Source organism: Monomorium pharaonis, chromosome 3 (genome assembly GCF_013373865.1).
Source record: "Monomorium pharaonis isolate MP-MQ-018 chromosome 3, ASM1337386v2, whole genome shotgun sequence".
NCBI classification, from domain to species: Eukaryota; Metazoa; Arthropoda; class Insecta; order Hymenoptera; family Formicidae; genus Monomorium; species Monomorium pharaonis.
The window spans coordinates 26,677,924-26,704,499 of NC_050469.1; the positions used below are offsets into that span (position 1 = coordinate 26,677,924).

Sequence of the window (26,576 nt, forward strand, 5' to 3'; positions counted from 1 at the left end):
TGATTGGTAAATTATAAGTCTACCATTGAGAATCAGTGCATTTTCACTGACCTTACTGACTTTTCACCGATTTAGAGAGCGTGATAACAAGTTCGGCGCGAAATTGGCGCCGACGAACGGATCAGCTGCAGAAATCAGGTTGAAAAAAAAATCTTTCTTTCTCTTTCTCTCTCCGCGAATTTTTTTTTTTTTTGTGGGATAACACCTCATGGGATTGCAATTCCCGCGCGAGGGGAAAAGGCACGATGCAATTTCACCGAGCGACGCGCGCCGTACCGTTACGCGTTGTTGTTCGGAATGGGATTCTGCGGGATTCGCGCTCTCCAAAATCGCGCGGCGATCCAACGGTTAATGCGCGCGCGGCTAACAAAAGAGGAGATCGCTCGCGACGATTAAATCGAAGTAGGTTCCCGTGGACGACGAACGGAACGCGGCGGCGACGTTGCGTCGGAGGACATTGTTATCTTTACGCGCCTCGTGAAATTTTCTTAATCTGATCCATTCAGATTAATCTATTCAATTATTCTATTAAACCATTATCCGCTCGGTTCACTCTTTATAATTATCCCCGAACCGCGTGCACGTATTTTTTCTTCCGCGGTGCAACGTGGAATGTATTACGCGTGAAATGAGAATTACATCTCAACCGAGAGAGCGAGGCGCGTCGATTTATTCGCAACGCACGTGCTTGGAGGCCAAATCTAATCTGCAATCTGCAACCGAGAAGGTCTGCGCGATATGCACTCGACTTATTTTTTTTTTTCCCCTCTTTATGCGAAAAATTGCGAAAAGCAAACGGAAAGACGGACATCTCATCCGGCAATTCTGCTTGGTGACGGGAAATTGTTGCGCGTTCTGGAAATATATCTCTCGACGAGAATCGTTTATCGCTCTCCGTCCAAGTTCTTCTTAACGAGGTCCTGAAGATACAGAGATCTCGGAAGAAAAAAAATGTTAAAAGTAACATTTGTGTGTGCTACAAAGAAGAATGTCGCGATGCATTTTCTATCTTACACCTGTGGGCATAATTTGCATTTGATACCGCATGGGATCCGCACCTGCTGATATAACGGTCTGTGCGTTCAAGCGTCTTTATATACGTTTCTCAATAGTATCATCATTATAAGTACTCTTGTATTATTAATACATTATAAAGATTCATTGACTGCGAAAAGAGGAAATTGTTTATTAATTATTAATAGATCAAACGTATAAAAGCGTCTTTTATCGCATTTGATTAGTAAAAAAATTTTTAACTTCGAAAATTGTAAGTAAAAATGTTTATTTTATTTTTACTTGAGCAAAATTTTACTTTGATAAGAACAATGAAAATGGGACGTTCATTAAAATATTGATTACAAAAATTATAAATCGAGCTAAGCCGTATGAATGACAAAAAAATTAAAAACCGAGCACCACTGTACATTCAAGAATGCGTGGCAATTAATGAACGTAATTGAAATCGTAAAATGCAAACAAGAATGTAATAAAATTTTGAAGTGAGAAAGTTTTTTTCATAAATATGATAATAATGCAATAAAAGTGAAGCAATTTTTTTATATATAGATAAATATGCAGATATAATTATAATTACGTACAACAAGCTTTTGTCAAACATCCTATAACAATCTTGAAATAATTTAACTCATGCATTGCCAAGAAGAAGCTTTTATATTTTTTTACTTCAATTATTTTTTTCGCGTTTGTAACAACAAAGCAACGCATCGTGCAACATATGAAACTCATAAGGTCGGAAAATGGGGCAATCGACTGCCTTGAGGGCGAACAGCGAGGTGCACTTTACTTTCTCGTCCATGCAGGACTTTCGTAAAAATCTTGTCCCACAAGCTCACGTAAGAGCCGCCCGTCGACCGCGGCCAGTCTCGAAAAACAGAAAGTAAACTAGCATAAGTACAAGCAAGCGGCTCGTATGCAAGCGAATACACATAGAGGCGGGTATGCGTACAACTTTTGCAGGTGCAAGGCGAAAACGGGCGTGGCTGACGAAATTAATCTTAAACTAAATCGGACGAGAAATTTGTCTTGTGGCAATATAGAAACGTAAATGAAAATGATACCATACGTTTCAATAAGAAATACAATTTTTCGTAAAAAATATTAATTAATTGAAAATGGATGGAATAATTAAATGAAAATGTCAAACGTAAGTAAAAGAAACACCATATCGATTAAAATAACTTTTGATGCTTAATAATAATTTCTTATGAATTATACAATTGCTCATGCAAATTGTGTGCCGATTATTTGTCTTGAAACGACAGTTCCAAAATTGAATCGAGATATCACAAATTAAATTGACATTTAATTTAATAATTTCAAAGGGTTACTGTAAATAATTCATAAAAATATTACCGCATACAAGGTTTGAACTTGAATTTCCTTGCGTTCTATTGTAATGGGCATCTTACAATGAAAAAAATTTTAATAATAATTGCTAAATGTTGAGTGAATCAATGCCAATTAAATATTTGTTTAATGTAATGTTGTAACCAAAAATAATTTTACTTTTTTAAATATTTATTAAGTATACCAAATTCAATAATAATAATTAAATATTTAATTAGCATTATTTCACACACATTCAATGTTTGATATTACCAAACTTTTTTCAGTGTACACAAATTAATTGAAAAATTATTATTAAGCATCAAGACTCGCTTTAACTAATATTAGCGTTTCTTTCGTACATATTTAGTAATTTTTAAGTGTAATTATACTGTAATACTTCATATATACTCGTGTATTGTTTTAAATTAGAATGTCGCTTGGCGCAGAATTTTTATGAATTTCTCAACAAATTATAAATAATTTCTTTCCTGAGCTTCTTCCCTAAAAGTATTTCTATAACATACGAAAACTTCCGCGTTAAAGTGCACAAAGATTTGCTAATTACGTAAAGTAAATGTTTATTCGGATATATCGTGATTATCATGGTAATCATAATCTTGTTAGACATTACTTTCATGACTGTATATACTACGATCCGGATTCTTCCGACTTCGATTTATCCTTCTTCGTACGATATCTCATTGAAACAACAAACATAGCCTTATAAACCTTTTCATATAATGAAAGCTTCGAGACTGCTTCCTTTAGAAACTACCGGTTCGAGTATACGCGATCTTCAGACGCACCTCTCGCGACCGGCACTTCTTCAATGTTAGTCCACAACTGACTCTTGAGAGAACACGAGATAAAATATTTTCACTGTCAAACATACACTAACTCATTCAGCAGATTCAGAAGAAGAACCTGCTACTTATTACATAATATTTCATAGAGAACTCGAGACAACAAATATACATTTAATTGTAAAAATTCAAAAAAAAAAAACAAAGAAACTTTTAATATTTGAAATCGCAAAATTTTCTATTACTCAATTCTTTTCTTTCTTTGTTTCTTTAAAAGAAAAGATTATGGGTCAACCACCCATGTATTTTGTTCTAAAAAAAGAGAAATACCGAACGCAAAGATATCAAATGGATCGAATTGTTGCCAAGCTTTAATGCCCCGTATCTAATTGATCACAGAGCGTTAAAGAGTCTTGGGAAAGCAATCCAATCTATGTATTTCTCTCCTCTAAAATAAAAACACGGGTATCCGAGATTCCTTCCGATTTTTCTCTTCGCCAATTCACAATGTTTACCAGTGTATTCTGGCCGACGCGTTTTAACTTGGCTGAATGAAGAAGAGCATGAAATAGGCATCAAGTATCCTTGAAAGAACATGAGATCTCGCTCTTGATAAGATACGTTAATTCATACGGCAACGCGATCCGAAAGAAGGATGAGAAGCATGGCGCATAAAAAAATACGTCGCGGTGGAAAAACGGTGACAGTTCTTGTGAAAGGGGGAGACAAACGGATGAGAAGGAGGAGGAGGAAAATGAATAAAAAGGGACAGGTGAAAGAGCATTCGCGTGCATTTTAGCCGCTCATCTCCCGAGGTCATCTCGACACAGATGGTAGTCACGGGGGAAAGTAAACTCCCCCTTGTTAATTAATAGCTATATAGGTATTACTCGTCGCATCGTTTCTCCCATAACTCACTCGCAAGGTAACAAAATTTTCAAGTTATCTGATCGGCGAAAATAATTAAATCTTAATATTTACGAATTATTTGTTAATCATTCAATTAATTAACAAATAATATTTCTGTATTTTCGCCGATCAAACGGCTTAAAAATATCATTGTCTTACATAATTAAGGTTCTACGATATATTTTGCATCATTTACGAATATAAAAGGTACAAGGTTTCTGTAAATACTTCTACGTGCCGTATAAATTATCCCGCACAGAAGAATTTTACGCAAATTCTATTCTCAGTAAGAAAAAATAAGTTCCCGCCGTAAGCTATCTGCCTTCGGTAATATAATATCTCTCATCACTGAACCATATCTTACGCTTTAGCGTCACGTAGTCACGAGAAGTCGCCTCAAAAAGCAGTCTGCCGGTTCAGTGTGTCGACAATTACCTTTCCGGATGGAAACGCGTCTGTCACGCTCAAGTAAGCGTACCTTTCCGGCTCGGATATTGATACACCATGGCAGGCAGGTCAATGACTCGCAGAGTGTTTGAGAAATTATCTATTCCTCCTTCACGCAAACGACATTACCTTTTCCGAGACAACGGCGGCGGCGGCGGGCGGGCGGTACTCCAGCCCCTGCTTTACCATCATCGGCTCGCTCATGCCAGTTGCACCAAATCATAATACCAGTCATAACTGCGGTAACAATTTCATTCTATCCGTTACCGCGGAATTCCCCAGTTCGTTGCGAGGAGACAGAAAAAAATGATGAATGCGAGAGCATCCTGGCTTTATGTTCTGGCAAGCCAGATGTTCCGCCTCGGAAATATCTCGTGGCTTAGTTGATTTAACCCTTCATTGAACTCGTGTGGGAAAAACTCTCGGAATTGTGAGGTTCCTTAAAAAAAAAAAATCACCCCGTCTTTTATCTCTTCGAACAGTTTGAAATTCCTTTCTTCAAGGCGCACCGAGATGTCTCTTGAAATATAAATATTATAAATGAATAATAATTCTCGCGTAATGTATGTTTTAAATGATAAAGACAGACAATAAAATTTCAGTCTTCAATTAATTCTAATTTCTTGCCTAAATTTTCATCTGTTTTTGCTTATTTATAAACTGAATTAATATAAAGGATGAACAAAGATTAAACAAAGAATTTGTACCTGAAAGAAATTGAACGGCAATATTGTTATATCGTAATAGCTCAAACATATGTTTATCGCCGCGTGCAATTCTGTGACGCTAAGTGCATGAGTTGTTTTTCATGCATCGCAGAGCAAACCATAACTTTGAGGATGACTGACTAATGGAAAAAAATCATGATCACAAGTACGTCGACTATTGCTAGATAAATACGCTTTTATTTCGAGGAGATCGTGCACAATAATGCCTCATGTTCGCAACTGTCGACCACTTTTATTCTTTTCATTTCGAGAAAAATACACGTCACATGTCATTTGTTGTTAATTACGCAAATTATCGCTTCTCAATACGGATGGCTTATGGTTGTGCATCCCATTTAAATGATCTTTTGCGAATGAATTGAACGCTGTGTGCAACAATATGATTATGCAACTTAATATATAGAATTGTGTCCTAGAGAATGTCTACGTATTCAAAAGACAAAAAATTTTCAATATAAAGAACATTTTACGTAACACGCGGAAAACACGGGTCGCAAAAGCAGACCCCGACCGTCAAGCAAAAGCGCAAAATAGTACCATTGACGCTTTTGATTGGTCGTCACGTCCGCGTTTGCGATCTACGACATACGTTTTGCGTCTTATGTATGAATGGTCTTTATTGAAATTATCCATTAGTCAATTTCTCTTTAACACATGGATCAGTCAAGTGTGCGAAGGATACCGTCAATCTTTTTATAAAATTGTCTAATACCATTAAATATGCATTTTGTCCAAGTAGTAGAACAATATATTAAATTATTTTTATACGTAAAATATGTCACATCTCATTAATTAATTAATGCATTCTAAAACTGCACGTGTCACTTGTAAGATAATACTACATTGAATAACCTAAATCATAATGATTTTTTATAATTAATACAGATACCTATACATAATACCTGAATCAACTATGGACTTTCTACAATTTACAGTTCTGCTGCAATATTTATATATCAATATGTATGTGTGTACATATTCATACATATATTTGCTTATTTATTATAAGTATTGCGAAGAGAGAGAGAGAGAGAGAGAGAGAGAGAGAAAGAGAGTTGCGTACGCAAGGCACTATCGCACGCGATCTTGTAGCCAAGCCGACCGCGTGTGCATGTGCATCCCGGGGTCACGGTAGATGCACCGCGGATACATCATCCTTGTGACTCCACCGGTGCGTCTCTGCGTTGCACAACAGACCGTCACCGGCGTATATACGCTAAAATTCAACGCGTTATTATGACGCCGCTACGGCAAGTACCGTGCCTCGAGAGCGTTTCGATACACGCACACAGATCATTTTCGTAACATCTCGTAGTGCATTAAGGCCAGATTTGTATCGAATAGATGATCGTAAAAATTATAATATTCATAAAGATTCGTGATAAATATCTGATACTAAAGACAATGAAAAATAATATTCAAAATCTAGACAGGAAACTTTCGCAATAATTGTTGCATATGCAGCAGCAAAAATCATATTTTTTTGCTGCAAAGCAACTTTGTGATTACAATTAGTAAATCTTTCATAAATAATTTATTCAATCATTTATATCAAATATTTGCAAATGATATTGAAATAGTATTATGTTTTATGCATGTTACTTGAAATTTCTTTGTAAAATGTTTTATTTTAAGAATGCTTAAATAATAATTGTATAATTTTATGCTGTAACGTTTTTCTTTTGTTTTCAAATAATTTGTACAATAATTACAAAATTAATTTCTAAAATTATTTGAGCAATAAAATGTATTGTGTTAAGACGATTCTCACTAATACTACTAATACTACAACATATATTTAAGCATTAATTTTTTAAAGATTAGTATATGTTACAATAATTCAATTTAGAATTAATAACTTCAAAAATTAGATTTAGACTTATAACGCAATATATTATATTTTTAAATGAAAATAATGTTAAAATGTTTCTGCATTTCCTGCGTTCTTATCTGGTATTCAATGTTTCACTAATATGATTTAAGCCTAAAGTTACTGCCATGCATTCCACATTTCAAATTTATCGATGAAATATTATATGAAAAATAACACAAACATGACAGTTTGAAATATATGTGTTTTACAAACTTTATCAATTAAACATATAAGATTCTTAATAGACTCCCTATCCTCTGACGAAAAGAAGATCCTGTCGAACTGGTTAAGCAACATCGAGATAGATGCAACCCGGCTGTCGATATAACGATCGATCGCATCTCCTGATTGTCGTTACGCACGGATCTTCCGAGATGACGCAAAACGTACTGCGTAATTGCGGGAACGATTAAAAGCCGCTTATTAGTCGCGATTGAAGAAGAAAGGAATGGATCGATATGGGATCTAACTATTTTCTTTTTTGCGCGAAAATTACGTCAAGGAAAGGAAAGTGACACGCTCGGCGGCCCGCGGCGGCGGCAAAATTTTCACCTCGCAAAGAAACTGTCGTGGCGATAATGGACGAAGATATTAAAGATTGAAGACGATACGCATCAGTGAATGTGACGCTTGCCATCATTTATATAAAATTATCTAGATATCAAATTTTATATCGATATTTATCTGGATGAAAAACGGCTTTATTTTATCTTTATCTAGAATCTAGATTATTAGAATATACACTATCTGCGTTTATATCTTAGATTTAAAAAATATTGTCTTTTTTATATTATCTAAATTAATGTGAACAATGAGTATAAAGTATTATCTTTAGCTTCGATCTTCAAGTTACTATATATTTTAACAAGATAATTTTTTTAAGTGATAACAGATTATACAGATTAGAAAATAGTGCAATATAAAAATTATAGTAAAACTATAAGTAGTTCGAAACTTTTACAAAAAACTTTGTTAGCCATAGTAATATGAGATATATAATCTTTCCATATTTTCAACTTTGGTTTTTTATTTCTATATTAGTTCAAATTAAAAAAGGAATCTTTTTTATCACATTCAATTATTTAAAGACCACACAACTCTTGGTTTTTAAAAATTAAAATTTATAAATAAAAAAATGAATATATTATTTTTATATTCTAAATTGTTTTGCTCAACAGCGATATTATTTAGTTAAAACAATATATAAATTTATATAGATTCAAATTTCTGAAATTAAATCATCTTTATCTTGCCTGAAACATATATGTTTACATGTATCTTTTTAGCAACATAATTTTAAATTATCTAAGCGCAACACCAGTGATGACCTGTAGAATCTGCGATGTCGGTAGAAAGATTAGATAAGAAAATGCTGGGGAAATCAGGTTGTGCATGTGAAAACTCTGAGTTCAAGTGTGCTCGTTTGATCAAGGGAATCAACGAATTGAACCTGATCGCTTATTGGCGTTCCTACAAATGTTAGTTAAAATTGAACGAAACTTGCGCACGTACGGTTTTATGCGTAAAAATACGATAATGTCATTCATTATAAGTAGAAATTTCTTCCATGGACGTAAGTTGCAATACAGTGCAAGAATTTACGCGTAAAACTCGAATAAAATCTCACTTTATGACGTTCGTAAAAAGAAAAACTGCACGTTTCACTGAAAAGACGTTTTAGTTTCACATAATATCGACAAAAGTACTTGCACCTTTTATTCGTACCGAAATGCCATCATGTTTAAGATAAATACTAAAAATTTTAAAAAATTGTCACCGTGATTAAATTTTCGTTATTAAAATTAATATTTATAAGAGAATATATAAAATATAGAAAATTTACATTTTTTGCTGAAGAGATATGAAGAAAAATTCTGACATATATAAAACATATTTAAAGTAATGGCTTCTGACTTCTTTTAAAAGTTAAAAAGCTGTATTGTTCTATCGGCCTAAGATACGAGGCCTAAGATGAAATCACGATCAAAAGCAAGAAATTGCGGGGGAATAAAATCTTGAAAGTTCTTCGCAGCAATGTGGGCCAAATACTAACTAAACTAGTTGCTCTAGCACGCAAGAACGGCGAACGCTCGAAGGAGCATGGAAAGTCACGCGCCTGTGAGAAATCCATGTACCATGCTCGAATAGTTATATAAACTATTACTGGTATCACGCAGCACACAGCGCAGAAATCCTGCCAAATCCTGAATTACAGAATTACTAACAGGCAAGTAATTACCAAAGGAAAGAAAAGAGGCATATAATTTGGTGAATCGACAGATTCTTAAAACCTGCATTCTGTTGTCATTGGTTCCACGTATTTTCACACGTGAATAAAGTGGCTGTCAAATTATGACAATCATTTCTATATGCCATATTTTCAATATGCTCATTATTTTCCCATGCGAGAGAGAGAGAGAGAGGGAAAGAGAGAGATGACCGCGCGTTGTAAAGATGAAACGAGAATCGTCCTACTTAAATTTTACGATGACGATATTTCTCTTTAGTTCCTTAACGAAGAGCAGAAGAAATATCATGCAACTGTTATTAAAACAACATTTCGCGATCCATGTGCATCAATATATCTTATTATCGCTTCGTGCGCAATTCCAAGGATTTCTTACGAGCTCGATTATCCAATTAGATCCTCACGCTACTCGATGCGAACCTTCGCGTATATGTATTGAAATTTTTTTATCGAGAAAACAATTCAAATTGAGCATAAATTACAGCGCCATGTTGTCAACTGCACGTGTTTTCGCTATATTTAAAGTTCTGAAATATATTTTTAGGCAGTCCCGTAAGTCGTAAACTTAAAGTATTTAAATGATGCGTGCGGTGCATAAATACAGCGCATGTACATACTCGCGGTAGAAGCGGAAGATTTATACACGAACGATCACCGGAGTTTGTTCCTCTTACCTTCGGCTAATATTCGATTCCGCATATCACTCTCTATGGCGAACGACCGGCCTTTTGCCGCATAAGCGTGCGCGGGATTACTCGCGGAATTGCGCAAATTTATCCCCATTCGTAACACTTGTCGATGCGGTAGAAAGTAATGATACTTACAAGCGCCAAGTAATGATACTTATAAATCCTCTTACATTACTTATAAATGGCGCCGCCATAAATCAACGTGAGCAAATATAATAGAGTCCACACGAGTTTTCGTTCACTGTAACCACAGCGTATTTTTTTTTTTTTTTTTTTCCACTAACCGCATGTAGCACATATTTTGCAATTACTAAACACACGCCTCTATATGATGTATGTATTTCGAAAAGACTTGAACTATTCATAATAATTTGTGCAGTTTCAAGCACATATCGATTTATGTTAATCGATCACATAATTGAAAATATTTTATTTAAAAAAGTTGTATTTTTCATTACTGCAAACTCACTGATGTGTAGTCATGTAATAAGGTAATACTGCTGCACGATAAAAAAATTGTACGGTTTATTAAGAAATATAATATATGTAAATTATGTACTAATTATATAATTTACAGAGAGAAATACACGTTCGCGATTAATATCAACCGGAACTTGGTCACCGACTAAAGTGACTGACACTCGAAATTCCAGCTAAGAAAGGCAAGCCCGAGAAAGGTAATAATAATCGCGACCAAGACGAAGTAAATGCGAAGTATCACAATATCACAATCGGCAACGACAACTGGTTTTAAGGTAAAACCACAGGCGAGTCATTGTTCGAGCGACAGAATAACTGAAGCATGTAAGCCTCACAATCAGCGCCTTTACGTCATTGTGATAGCTGTCCTTCGCGAAACGTTTTCTGTTTCAAAATTTCTGGTTTTTACGTCGCGCCACGTTTCTCTCTTTGGGTTCTCTACTTTCCTCTTTCGTGACACGAATCCCATAACACGATATATCAAGCTTAATTGTATAACATTGGAATATAAATCACGTAACATTTTTAATTCATCGACATTACGAAACGAGAAATATGATAAGAATATTATTGTCGCATTTGAAAAATTCATTTTTAGGCGATTTTATACACACACACGCGCGCGCGCGCGCGCGTGTGTGTGTGTGTGTAAATTATAGATTTATTTCTTCAATTATCTGAATAGACCACGTTTTCATCGGTATTAATAAAGTGTAATATTTCATTTCTAAGAAACAAGGGCGTGTCGTTTAGGAGACCTATAACGGTATTGGCAACTCCATTATATTAATTAAACATTCAAAGACAGATGTTTCCGACCGAACATTCAATAATGTTTGAAGGGAAATAGCAATACAAAAAAATATATATATAATTTATCACAAATAACAAATGCCACAAACTCCACCGTAAATTTTGTTCAAGTGTATCTCTCGCGACGCAAGCAGGAATATAGAAATCCAAACCGCAAACCCAAGCCGTAAGTTTTTCAACTGTCAAGTGATGGTCCGGCGGACTGTCTATCGAGGCAAGTGTTAAGCGGCACTTCGCGCGCAATCCCCGACGCGTCGTAAAACGTGAACGTTCAATTCACGCTCCTCAGGCGATTCAATTCCTGGCCGATGGTAAAAATTCTATAGCGTGGCAATCGTGGCACTAAATTGCTTATCGATGTACGATGATGGCAATTAAGTGTCGCATCGTTACTCGAGGGGTACTTACGTTACGGCTGAGCGTATACGTCATCGTAATATCGCTTATATTGCAACAGATCCGGGCTACTCCGAGATACGCGTTTATACGTCTGCCTTTAGATTCCACTTCACACTGACAAGCCTCGTATACTTTGAATAAAACATTAACGCGATTATATAGTATACATTATACGTGACGGAGAAATTTGCAATTTACGATCGCAATCACGTACTACCGCGATTACGTAAGAGAAAATGCACGTCGGAAGAAGAGATCGTTCCCTCTTTTCTACACTTCTACTAGATGTTTTGTAGCCTTTATAAAGGTATCAGTTACTTTCGATACAATGATTTGCGAAGACAACGATCATCTAATAGGCTACGCATTTTTTTTTTTTAACTTCACTTTATTCGATATAAAGTTTTTACTGACTTTATAATATAACGAAGAGACAATAATGGTTGACACGTGTCTCTCAGATTGAATTATCATCTACGTTGACGTCTATTAACGTCAGCCTTGCTCAAGAGTAACCCGGTACGAGGAACGAAATGGAAAGGATGAAGGTAAAAGGAGAGTGGAGGTAACGAAAAAAAAAAAAATCCGCGATCCGGGAGATAAGCCATCACGTCACGTTCATTCATCCCCGCGTTATGCAAGCGGCTTATACCGAGTAATTAGCCTATCCGCGTGCACTTTCTCTATTTTGACACGCCAGCCACGGCTCGTGCATCGTTCTTTCTCCATTGTTGTTGTTGTTGTTGATTGTTGTTATTATAAACATCCGTAAAATGATTAATTTGCCTCTTGCAAGCAAAAACTCTAACGCGCCATGATATTGACTTTCCCTCTAAACACTCGCCGCGCAAGTGCTCTGTGTCTAACAAATTATATGCTCTCGTTATGTAAAAGCGTTTTTGTAAGCCCCGCGTAAAGTCCGTCTCGAAAAAGGAAAAACAGAGATGGCCATCGACGGCCTTTCCTCCGTTCGTAGACGTAAGAAGAAGAGGGCCGTTCAGAATCTGACTGGCTACAGGTAGCAATTAGGCTGCACGGAGAAATGCAGATAGTACAGAAGAAGAAAGCTCCCCTGAAGAATCCGCTGCAGCTTGCCACAATGGCTGTATCTAATGACCGACCGCGGAGGAGGTACCACGGTTCCAACCTCGGTTGTGTTCCCGTTACGTAAAACGCCGCCGCGTAAGAGAGCCTCTCGCATCAGACACGCTCTCTCGCGCATCGCACGTCGCGCGACTTCAATCGGACGTCCGAGTGATCTCGAATTTCTCGAACTGTGACGGACGGATTTCGTGACGGCCGCCGGCCTTACCTTGCCGGAGTTGGGCGAGCCGGACGTCGGGTTCAGGCCCTGCTGCAGATGATACATTTTCGGGGTGAGCATAGCTGACGGTGCGCCGAGGCTACCCGGGGCGACAGCCACGCTCGTCATGGTCATTTCCCGCGACGGTCGCAGACCTCAGTGTCCTCGCAGCACCAGCAGTCCGCGCCCCTCCGTCCTTCGCGCAATCTCGCATCCTCAGGTCGTGGCCAATCTGTAACAGAGGAAAAATTGTCTCCTTTAAGCGGACCTGTAATTATCTCAATGCTATTTTTGTCTCTTAATATACAAAATGAATGAGGCTACAAAAATGTTTGAATAAATAGAAACGTTCCATATTTTTAATGTTTTAATACGTAGTTTTATAAAAGTAGCTTTATACAATTAATATTATTTTCTTTATATCTTTTATCAGTATTCAGTATGAGATAGAAGAGAAGGTCACATGCTATTGTTTAATTTTGCTAAACTGGAAATTGATACAGCCGAATAAAATGTTAAGTAACAAAACCTCTTTGAGTGTACATATATTCAAATTTGAAAAGAATGAGAAAATGTATAAATTAAATTTTAAAATGTACAAATATCAGCTATTGTGTATTAATATTGCAGCGCCACTGCATAATGGCGGGCTACTTAACAAATCATGTGATTCGAGTGATTCCATAAGTAATCACTGGAATTCGTAATCACCTAATAACGAAAATATTGCAAGTACCTACAAAGAGTACCATAATATTACATTTTCCTCCATCTTATCCCAATGCAACAAAATTTCTATTTTATCCCGTATTTAACTTGCGTTTCATAAAGGAGTTCTAAGCCATATTTAGATATGATGAAGATTGAATTAAAATCTCAATAGTGAAATCTACGTTTTAACGACGAAATGATGAGTTCGGATTCGACGGTAGCAAAGCGGCTTTTCCTTGCATAATCGCGATAAATTACCGCACCTGACAATAGTACCGTGCAATTTCTCTCGCCAGAAGATCACGATTGCACAATTTTCGTCGCGCCAGACGAGATATTCGGCCGGACCTAGAAAGCGTCCAGGAAATGTTAATTCGCCGGAGTTACGGGTCTCGATGTTACGTGCACTGAATACACACGAATATATTTCGTTGGTTCTAGGCTTGGCCACGTACTCGTATAACATTTGTAATTGACATTTATTTTCGATATACAGTTAATACTTCTCTACCAAACCGTTAATATTCGTGACGCCACATTTAACTCGCGATTTCGTTACTTAGTAAGTTGCGGCAATGCGCACAGTTATTATTTTTACTAATTTTTGTCCTTAATAACAAATTCATATTTTTTATTCTAATTATACAGTTCCTATTATTTCAATTGTTACATTTTTTACATAAGCTATATATACATAAGCTATATATACACACACACACATATATATATATATATATATATATATATATATATATACACACGTAAATAAAATTTTGAATAAATATAAATATTAAATGGGATTAATTTGAAAAAGTAATCACGTTATTTATGGTTACAAACCATAAATTGGAAAATCAGATACAAAACGCTAACTCAATCTCAATTATGTAATCATATCGTTTAATTAATCAAAATAGATATCAGTATTTATAATATAGAAATTTTATTTTTAAAAATCTTAATAAACATATGTTATATTACAAATCTGAAATCGGTTATTCGTAATTAATATTCTATTTAAAACTTTTATTTTTCTTTACGATCTATCTAAAAGCCAAATATAGAAGACAATACTCAATAAAATAATAGGAAAATTTTATAAATAATGTATTAGCTAATTACTTCAGTCTATCAGACATGGAAAACGGTACGTTACTTTGAAATATTTAAGGCTAATAAAATTCATATATTGAAATAATTAAAATATAAAAAGTGAGAAAGAAGGAGACGAGTCACGTGAGTCTCACCGAATTCACATTCATAGTTGTTAAACGAAGAAAAATTGTAAATAAGAGTATGAACCGCTCAACGGCCTGTAACTAACAGTCAATGCAAACGAGCCCCACAAATTAATTCCACAAACGAGGGAACGCAATGCACGGAGTGACTCGGTAGTATTTAATTAACAGAGCGAGAGACTATCAAATAAATGGAGCGGATAACTGTTTGAGAGGAAGAAACGCTGGCGACTCCGAGCGTCTAATGGATGGATTGTCATCAACTGCGTCGTAATGCACGCCGCATTTAACGGTAAATACAAGTCTGTCCGAATTTCGAAAGTGATCTTCATTTAACTTTTATTTATTAAAATCTTTAATTCGAGAAGAAAGAATAAAACTACAGGTATATACGGTCCTTTTCGTTAAAGAAGTCACGCAACGGCGTCGCTCGTTCTTACTGAATTTCGTCCGACGTACACCGTACACCTGTACTAACCATAAAGCGAATTTTATATCTACGCTACAGCTCCGATTTACGAAATTCGCTACAGTTGGTGGAAACCCGTTGTTCCCCCACGGAGTGCGGCCCTGCATTCGAACTGCATTCGTACGCGCATGGAGCTCAAATAAAGATGTCCGCGGCGAAGCCACCGACCGAGCCGACGCGTTACGACCGTGGAATGCATTCCCGAGATTCTTGCTCGTCGATGCACCACCACCACCCGGCCGCTCGTGATGTATGAGTAAACACACACGTCGGGTAATAACAAGACGGTCATAAAAACCGAGACTAGTCGGAGCTATTTTTGCGCGACATCGCGGACTAGATCACCGCGAAAGTGTCCATTAAATTCAGAAGGAGAAGGCGACATTAATTGCGCGAGACAGCAATTGGCATCGATTTGTCGGCACAATTTATATGGCAATTGTAAACGCGAAGCACATAATACAGAGTGGACAAATCGTTAACCGATGATAATTAAATTTGCTTTTATATATTGAACTTTCTTATATTTCCAGTGTATTTTTCTCTTTCTCGCATCTCTAATATTTACGTGAGCATGCGATACATGTTTCCCACACGTGGAACACAAATGACCGTATTACTCAAACTGCACGAATGCGAATCGCGTTTCATTGAATTGCAAAACTGGAAACGAACAAAGAGGAGCAGCGCCGACTCCATAACGGGGTGTGCGCGACTCGCCGAAAGACAATGATCGGCCATTCGCTTTCGTAATGATACGGTACCGTCTAAGCAACGCCTAACGCCGAAGCAACGGCGCAGGAGAAACCAGCCGAAGGGAATCGACACTGCAATATGAACTCTAAAAATAATATCGGGCTATAATCGGAGACCTCGAAATCGCCGTCGATACTTTGCGTCTGTCGCGCTCCTTTCGTCTACGAAAAATAGACTAGCTCTCCCGCGGCCCATAATTACGCGATGCAAAACCGATCTGAATCACGCTATTCCTAATCGCATTGAATGAAAACAGCGGCCCGGCAGTACACGATAACAAGAAGCATTCTTGCGGTAAGCTTTTCTTGATAAAATAAAAATAGAATCATAAATAAAATATAATGCAATAATATACTTTAAAGGATCTAGAATTAATGTGTTTCCACCAAAAGTTTTGCGGTCTCGCTTTAATTACAAAGTCACGTAACGTCAGAAATTAAAGAGAGTAATTAAAATTCTTGATTGATTTAATTTTTTTTGATTAATTGAGACAAAATATTTATTCGGGAATTAGAAAGCACCAGGAAATGAATTATTATTAAACTTTCGCTAGAGAGGAATAAATTGCCTCTAAATTCCTCGAAAGGTTTTCCATCAATGATAGATGGAAGGGATACGTGGCATATTATTCTGTATGGTGCGTTTGGTGCAATAATGACGTTGCGATCGTGCCGTCACAAGTAATCAGCGACAGGACGGCGATGATGATGATGTAATCCACCGTAAAACCGAAAGACCGCGCATTTCCTCGACCGTGTAAGCCGCGAGCCGAGGCACGTGTATTATTCGCACGGTGTGCGCAGCTCGTTGTACATCGCCGATAAATCGCCGCCGTGAAAAGTAATAGTCGAGGAAATCGCGCATAACGGACAATTATGTCGTTACCGTACGGCAATCAGCGGGTCTGCCCGAAACACCGAACAAATCAACCGCGCGCCGTGCAAAATCTTACGAGTTTGCATAACAAGGTGTTTTCCTTCGGACCCTGGAATCGAATTTTCGACGCGTCGACACAAATCTGGCAGATCGATTCTCCGACTACGGAGAAGGACGCAAATATTAATATGATTAAAAATTATAATTTCAGTCGAGTCATTATAAAGTAATTTATCTTGGCAATGCGACGAGAGATGTGAAATCAGATGTCCTAGAACTATAAAAAAAAATCGCCATTATTTATATAACGATAGAGATTTTCTTCGGTTGCGAATGTAAAAATTCACATGATTGCGGATTCTTACTGTGGATAATCCTTTGCTTAGCCATGTCGTACGATCATCTTTCAGCCTTGTTATACGCACGCTGATTATATTCCCTGGTGGAATAATCATCGACGCAAATTGTGGAAGGATAAAAACGTGTCAACCTTTCATTCGATGCCATCGGCTTGTACGCAATAATGTGCCACGACGTTAAAATATCACAAAAGAAATATCGTTTATCATTCATATTAAAATTAAAATAGAAAATTACTAATTCATGGTTGAAAGATATATCATTATTTTGTGCATCTTTCTCACTACTTCTCTCTTACCCCTTTATTTATTTAATAATTCAAAAATGTTAATATGATTTAAATTTTAATAGAGAAAAAATGATTGATGATTTAATCCGAATTGATGATTTAATTATCAATTCTGATTTAAAAACAATTTTTTAAAACACAAGTGAAAAGATCTTTAAATTTTGCAAAGAAAGATCTGAAAAAAAAAATCCTTGCAATTCGTAATCACTAATTACTTATTCATGTATTCGTAAAAGTAACAAAGATTAATATTATCATTGACATTAAAGTACTCTATACAAACTTAATAATAATCACAGGAGAGAAATAAGGAAATTATTTTGTCCTTCGCCACTTTCCACGTGCAAGATCTACGGATTACGAAGGTCCGACCGAAGTCTCCTCACGACTCATCTTCCGGAAGAAACGCGAGACATGCAGCATGCCGTTAATGTAGGTTAACACACCTCTCGAAGGACAACGTCAGCACATACTCCGAGTACTGTTAATCCGCACCGACTAACTCTCATCGTCATGCAGCGTCGCGGCGTACAATGATTTTTATTAAAGCAATGTCGCGCCGTGCATTCGGTGTTGAATGCCTGTGTCGGGACAAACAACATTTTACTGCCATAATGTACTAAAAACATCAGATGTGGAGATTTAAATTTATCGTGACTCTAAACTGTATGATATTCCCTTTATATCAAATTCTTCATAAATTTATTATTATGACTTCGAATAAACTTCGCGTACATCATTTAGCTTATGTATAAATTCAATCTTTTAACGTTTATCCGAAGTAACTCGCAAGTAAAGAAGTGCAAGTGACAACAAATTTAACCAATTAAGTTATAAATAAAATCATAAATAAAACATAATATAAAATTGATTATCTCCTCCATTTAAAAAGCAATTTTTAATTTTTGTACAACTAAATATAAAAGATATATTCGAAATAGAAATGTAAAAAGGAATTTTTATTATGATTTTGCATGTTCTCTGTTTATCTTTTGTTGATTATCATTTAACACAATTTCTATGTAATTTTTATGAACGATATAGAAAATATATGACTAATGTTTTTAAACACACAATAACTAATCGAGGTAATTGTGACAGTGGAACGAATGTGAAATCGCATGTTTTCTACCGACAAAATTAATAATCATTACGTTTTAACAATATATTTTATAATTATTAAATAAATAATCATCTTAGATTTTTTTTCAGGACATTTAAGTTATTATCTTATATTTTAAGCAGATAAGTAAAATAGAAAGTAACCGCTGCTTTTTATTAAACCAATAATACCGCATACTTTAAAGCGAAAACGTATGTATTGTGGCATCATTTCTTTCCTTCTACTTTCAACTCGTAGAATAGCTATCAATGAATATCAGAATTTTATCCTCGTTTTCTACACACATTTTTTTCTGTATTTGTCATATGACGTTTTCTATATTATCTTTTTTGTCTAAACTATATAATTTTGTAACTGTTAATTTACAAGTTATTTATCAACATAACTGTTTTATAATGCAAAATAATAAAATATAAAATAACGTACGAGTTTTATATATATATATATATATTTATGCAAGTAAAATATGCATGCATAGAATGACATATTTTCTCTAGAAAATATATCAACTCCGTTAAGAAAAAGAGATCGATGAGCAAAAGTATCAGCGTCAAAGCAGATCAAGTTGGAAAGATGAAAGCCAACATGAAGGCCGAGACATTAACTTTCTCATGGACCACGGCTATTGAGTGACAGTCCACCGGCTAATTGACTATCAAATAGAGAATTATTCGGGACTCGGAAGAGATTCTCTTCTCAACAGTCAATTAGTCGTCCGGCTCTCGTCTCTCTGTCACGAATCGCCCAAATAACCTAACGTGCCTTGGAACTCTGTTTTCACAAAGTGCCAGTGAAGCCGAATGATGATTCCGATAGGTGATGGTTAGGTCGGAGCCGATAACGGTTCTCGAGAGGAACGGTTATCGCCGCGCACGGAACACGGAGCGCGAGATCGGCAACGGATAGAAAAGGCCGGTGAGACAACGCGCGCGCTAGCAGATGACCGCTCTCGACAGGTTCGTCGAAAGCTGTTAACGGATTCATCGAGTGCCCATCGAGAAGGGTTATCTCGAGCACGGCGAGAAGACCGTGTCCCGAGGGGGGCGAAGTTCGATGACGCGAAGCGTGAAATTGCCGCGATCGGCACGCGCACGTCAAACGACACGAAAGCGAATAATGGCCCTCTCCTCTCTCCCTCTCTCTCTCTCTCTCTTTCTCACTCGCTGTCTCTCCGTAACTACGGATCGCTGCAGATTTATCTCGCTCGAGTCGCGCCTCGGTGCTCCCCGCGGCGGAGATATTGCGGCACAGCATCCTCCGACTTGCCAGTCGATGCACCGGTGATCTTCGCAACGGTGCGTAACTCCGGTCGGTGTTGCGAAGGAAATTTGGAAAAACTTTGATATCAACGGTCCATCTCCCTTGACACGTAAAATTAATTTCGTATGCGTAAGTTTTTTGAGACCGTGTATACAGGTATCTGTTTAGATCTCTCAACGTAATGTTTATCGATTTTTCAGTTTGCGTCTTTCATCACGAATCCCTCATTTCTTTGTTTAAATGTTACTTCACAGGGCATTATATGTAAATTATAGATTATATAAAAATGAAATATACGTTACATAAAAATCCAGATAGTTAAAAGGAAATTAGATATCAACGGTCTATCTTCCTCGTAAAATTAATTTCGTATGCCTAAGTTTCTTAATAAGATCGTATTTGTTTAGTTCTCTCTATGTAACGATCTACAAATTTGTTTGAATCAATGCAGATCTCTTCTATTAAAAGGGAACTTCTTTCCTTCTTGGCACCCTTTGTATCATCTGACGGAGAAGTCGTGAAAGAAATTAACAGATGTGTCCGCGATGGATTTGTAGCAGCGACATTACTTGCGACATTACGAAAGAAACAGAAACTTATCAAAGAAAATATTATCGCAATAATGCGCTTACAAACGAAACACGTACACAAACACGACACTGTTTACGGCAGCGAATGACGGTGCAACGATAAATCAGCAGGATGCAAGATTTATAAAGCGACGCGCGTGCAACACCGCCGCCGCCGCCGCCGCTCGTTCTCTGTATTTCGAAAAGATAGTTGGGAAAGTGCGAATCCCCGATGAACAGCGCGATACGCGATCTATCCTCCGACAAGTTAGCGCGACCACTCGATTGAGACGGCGGCGGCGGCGGCGGCGCGGGTTGCGAAAGGCGCGAGAACAGCGTAAATGAAATAATGCATCGCGGAATCGGCCGCGGAATAGAATGAATGGGACGGTAAATATAACATGTTGCTCGGCCGCGGCGCAAAGAAGAAGGTAAGAGAAGAAATCGCAGGACGACGGAGGCGGAGATTTGCGGGGAGATCTCCGAAGCGTGAAATTGGCACGTATCGGAACGCGTTAAAGTACATACGGAACAGGCGATCGACGGAAAGCACGAGCGGGAGAGATCTCCGAGCTAGGGGAGCGAGGAATTTGAAAAATCTTAACCACTTTTATCTGCAAATCTACTCTAGTTTTATCTTAAAGATCAAGTAAAATAAAAGTACGACAGTATAAATCCTCGGACAACTGTGTTGAACTTTTAAGATAGAAATTTACATAATACATCTCGATTATAATTCCTTTCTCTTAAATTATCCTGTTATTTCACCTTCTATTTTCTACAAAAAAAAAATCCCTATATCCTTTCTTTCCTGTTTAAAAAAAATTTGTTTCGTTGTTAAAATTACACTCTGCGTTACATAAATATTTGCCTGCGGTTCTCAATGAAGAATCCTACGCTGAACGACAAAAGGTAGAATTGCGATAATGAAAAGGAAAATAATGGGGCGTCTTCCACGTGACAGCAACAAGGACGCATTCGTCGCGGAGAAACGCGAGAGAAGCACAACGCGAATCATCCCCCCCTGAGAGAGGATTTGCTGCCATTGCTGCTGTGCGCAGCGCGGAAATGAGAGAGGAGCGGAGAAGGATTTATTTGCCGAGCCTGCGCTGCGGTTGCGAAAGTATCGCGAATTACGCGTTATAATTACGAGCGCTGATTGCATTTCTGATTGGCCGGCGCGCAGAGCGCGCACGGCGAATCTCCTGACGTCGTAATACAAACGATTAGCCCACCGAGCGTGCACTATTAAGATAATGGACGAGCAATTTGTCGTTGTATAACACAATTTTTGAGGAAAAGTCAGGTAGTAATTGATCACATTTTCCTGTTTATCTGAGAACGTCGTAAAATCAAGACCTGTTTATATAGCGTTACATTTAATTAAAAAGTCTTTACACCATAAATAAACTGACGTTTTCTGTTTAACTTATAATTCATTTTTATTATTTAATTGTTGATATATATATAAAAATTTTGAATGTAATAACTTTTAAAAAATACATGACATCCACAAATATAAATTATTTTATGTCGTTATGATTTATTACTGGACCAAGAAAAATTAACTTCCTAATTAAAACGCATCAATTGTGATCACACGCAATGATTAATATTCGAGAGGCCGCTGCGGGAGGGGACGGGCTCGGTAACGGGACAGTTTTCAACATGACTGACCCAGTATTAGTCCGATGGATGAATAGGAAAGCAAAGCCGAGCAAAACAAGAGTGGCTACGGATTCCAGCGGAAGTAGGCTGGACGCGGGAGAACAAGGGCTGGGCGCACAAAGCAAGATTAACTTTCGACGAGGCGCAAAAATGAAATGAAATTTTATGGTTTCCTCGAGGACCAGTCCGCTGAGCCCCACTACGCTGACCTACTTGTGGACTTTATCGTGGGCCCCCGATCACTTTCATACCGGACGAACCCGACCACCTGGCAGCTCGTCTTAGATCCTAGGTCAGTGAGTGTTCCCGATCCCTTTTTTATGATGAAATTAGACTTTTCCTTCCGTAATCCGAGACGTCTGAGGTATGCAATTGACTTTAATCACAACACGGCGCACGAAAGTGTAACTCCAAGACTAATACTTTCACGGCATTAATTAATGTTACTCTCTTTATCGCAAAGAGTTTCAAATCTAAATTTTCAAATATTTCAGTATTCTATTTAATAAAGTTATATCATATTGATAAAATTAAATTTACGATTAAACTAAATCAATTTAATTACACATTGTAATAAAAATTACTTAGACTTATGCAGAGACAAAATTAAAATTTAAATATTCGTTATATCCTAATCGGATAAATTCGGACGCCTGTTAATCCGGAATCTCGATTTCACTCCGAAGATACATTTTTAGATCTCGCAAAGATTCGGCAAGATGGACGTCTCGTGTTACAGCTCGAGTATTCGAGACAATCGAAGATCGGGAAACAATCAGTGGACGATAACCCTGATGATTCAGGAAACGTCCGCCCCGAAGCAACTTGCGTTTTCACCATAGTCGTTTCTCGTGTATCTTTAGTAGCCTGTCGAAGCAACGCACTTTGAAATACGCTCAGAAATACACACGACGACCTTCGCCGAGCAATGCGCAGTCGACCGTGGATATCGCGCGCTGTACTCAAATTAAATAATATTAACAATACACTTAGAAACGATAGCCCGGACTTTCTCATCATTAATCATTTTGAAATGGCGCCATTAATAACCGATGCGTCGTTGAGCAACGGTGATACCGTTACGATAGGCTCCAATAATATTCCCGATGTTGTGTACATAATCCCTGTGCCATGCGGTTTTTCTAACTCGTTACGTCTGGCGCGAAAATTGGTGAAAAGTCACTTGTGCCACAATCATACTTCGAGATCTGCATTCGTACTTCGTATTTACCGTTGGACACGATCGCCTGATTGTATCTTCTATTTTGTTCCATATAATAACCGCGTGTGTAACGCTGCCTGCGTCCGTTGAGAATCAAACGTCCGCGTAAATGCAGGCAGCGGAAATGACCTTAATACACACGTGAGATCGCTTTCAGGTCGGCTATGCGGTGACTTAAAAAAAAAATGTTGGACAGATTGTCCCGTCACCAGACGGTCTAGCATGCGCGAGATAAAAATTGGGGATGGCGTTGATAACGTTTCCTTGAGACGTGGAACGTCGCTATTTCCGAGAAGAGCAGGTCGTCGCGGTCGCGTTTATGTCTCGCTCCTCGGAAGAATGCCGTTTATAGGCCGTACATTACGTGTACCTCGTGTTACGTGCGAGCGGTTCGCCGTTGCGTCTAAGGCTCACGGACGAAGACGTTCGTTCGCGAGCCGCCGCGACTAAACTGAATAAAATACAATTTATTGCACGCCAGTGATATACCGCCGGCGTGAGTAATTACTTTGGCCAACGCAATCGCCGAGATGAGATTCTTCTCGAATGTAAGCCGGAATTAGCCGGAATATCCTCCATTGAAATTAATCCGCCGCTAATGACCGGTTACGGCAACGTACAAGGTCACCGGATGATTAACCTTTCCGATGCAGCTTCGCTGGCAAGCAAAAATTACGGTGTATTGATATCGGTAAAGTCATCACATTCCAATTATTTTTCCGTACCATATAAAGTTCAATCCTCTAACATTGGTATTTATGTATCAATAATTCACAAAGTATTACTGCTTTCTTATTTATTTTTGACGGTATTTTTTTAAATATTCCTTCGGAGATGCATACATCTTAATGGCATTGACGAGAGAATGGCGTTAAGAGAGAAAGATAATCATATAAATTAACCAAAGAGGGTCAAATCTATATTCTAAAACGATGTATTGCGTACGGAAATTCAATAACATGCTTAACCTTTAATTTTCGCAAGAGCGTACATTATAGATTTTGGCATATAATTTATATATCATATTAATGAAATTCAATTTTAGAAATTCAATTTTCGCTGAACCACGTGCAGTTGCGACACAAATTAAAAACAATCTAAGCGCGCCAGACAAACTCCTGAATTTTTGCCAGCACGTCTCTCCAGGCGAGTTCTTCATCCTCGCTTATTTATTCTCCGTCAGGACTGAGAGCCAGTTATTCGCCGAACTCGCCATTCATCAGTCGGTTCTTCTAGCGAGAGCCCCTTATTACGAGAAAATTCGGAGGCCTTATTTGGCTCGTGTTTTTATATCATACGGCGACGCGCAGCGGTCTTGCTCGAGTGACCGCCTTATGACGAGGAAATTTATGGACCTTATTTAGCTCGTATTTATCATACGGTGGCACGGTTCTGCTCTTCCCCCCCCCCTCCCGCTTTTACCTTTCCTCGCGACGTTAAGTAAGGAAATGAACGAACGAAGTTTCCTGGCTCGTGAAACCCGTGCCGCGCTGTCGCGCGCGCGTCTGAAAGTCAAATGGCCCGGGTATCTTTGTGCTTCCTTCGTCGAACGTTGGGCTAATCAGATGTTCCGGTATCTAGGAACATATCTCCTCTCGAGATACTTGTTTTCGGATGGTTCTCCACGAGTGGAATTTGTCCTGATTTTATACGGAATTTATTATAAAATTTCGAATCTCCAAATATAAGATGTCATCGTGGCCGATGTCTGTTTTCCAATTTTAATTTGTTTCATAATTCAATTCTCAATCGATGGCAAAACGATCTACAAAACAGAGGGGAAGATTTGATAATTTTTCGATAAAATTCTTTTTTTTTTTTTTTAATGTGAGTATCCTAGATTCTCATTTTCTATTGTCCTAGTCGCACGCAAAAGAAAAATACGGTCGCCCTGTCTGACACCCAGATGTAGCCTGTCTACCATACACGATGTAGGTAGACGGCTTTCCTCGCTCCATGAAAGTGGCCTCTCTTCGGCGATTCGTTACGTACGGCACGCGTAAACATTCCTCGCAAGCAGCCTCAGGATCTTTCTCTCTCTCTCTTTCTTCGCTTTTTTTTTTCTTTCTGTCTCTCTACAGAGCCTCTTTTCTTCCCTTTCCTTCCAGACCATCCTTCTTCGTCTTTCTTCGTTCTTCCACTTTCATGACCCCCGTGACTTCGCGTCGTCAAAGATATTTTCGTAACACTTCCAAGAAACCGTGCACGAGGCTCTTACGCGTATGGCACGTCCGTTAAGTTATTCAATTAATAATTCCTATGACGTATTTATTAATTATTCTCGTACAAGACTAACGTTTTACGCAAACAGTACAAATTAATGAAGCTTCTCAAATACAAAACTTTATCGTCGAATAAAAAATTCGACTTGCGTCTTGGGACATTCGGAGTTTCCACAGTGCGCGCTTGCACAGACGCACTATTAACTACTTCATCGGCCGTTCGTACTCCTACGAAAATGTAGCACTAGGAAATCGTTAACGGATTAATAAGAAATAATTCGAAAGTATTTTCTCCGGCCGCGCCGATAAAAGTGGAGTGCAGATAGCCTCTCGCGCGCACCTCGTCGGAGCGCGCCGCTCGGGAATGCGTTCCCAGGTGAGCGGGACGCCTATTCTCAAAAGAAGCGATGGCGAGCCGCGCCGAGTGACAGTGTATGTATATAAAATGCCATGTCGAGCTGCTGCTCCAGATCGATTCACGGCGCTCTCGTGTTCGCCGCTGCTGGCGACCGGCGCGGCGCGGCGCGCGATCGGCGAGCGAGACCGAAGGCACGCCGCGTGCGTGCATTTGTATTAATGCCATGCAAACACCATGCAAATTACTACGGAATCCAATCTCTTTTTTTCGATGCCCGCACCGTCCCGTCTATTCCAGAACTTAATGTACATGTGTATGCGCGAACGCACGGACGGAATGCCGACGGTATCGGCACCTTTCCTCCCGTAACGCACGCACGCGATCGCCGACACAAAAATTCGCAAAAGCGAATGG

At 38.1% G+C, this 26,576-nt stretch overlaps 1 protein-coding gene across 1 annotated transcript in view; it reads right to left on the bottom strand.

Annotated features, from left to right (window-relative positions):
* The window catches only part of LOC105835896, a 115,950-nt gene that overhangs the window by 21,873 nt on the left and 67,501 nt on the right, over window positions 1-26,576 (bottom strand). Inside the window, 1 exon segment of the mRNA XM_028193669.2 lies at window positions 13,051-13,273. Within this exon segment, the coding sequence (XP_028049470.2) occupies window positions 13,051-13,176 (126 nt within the window). The 5' untranslated portion in view covers window positions 13,177-13,273.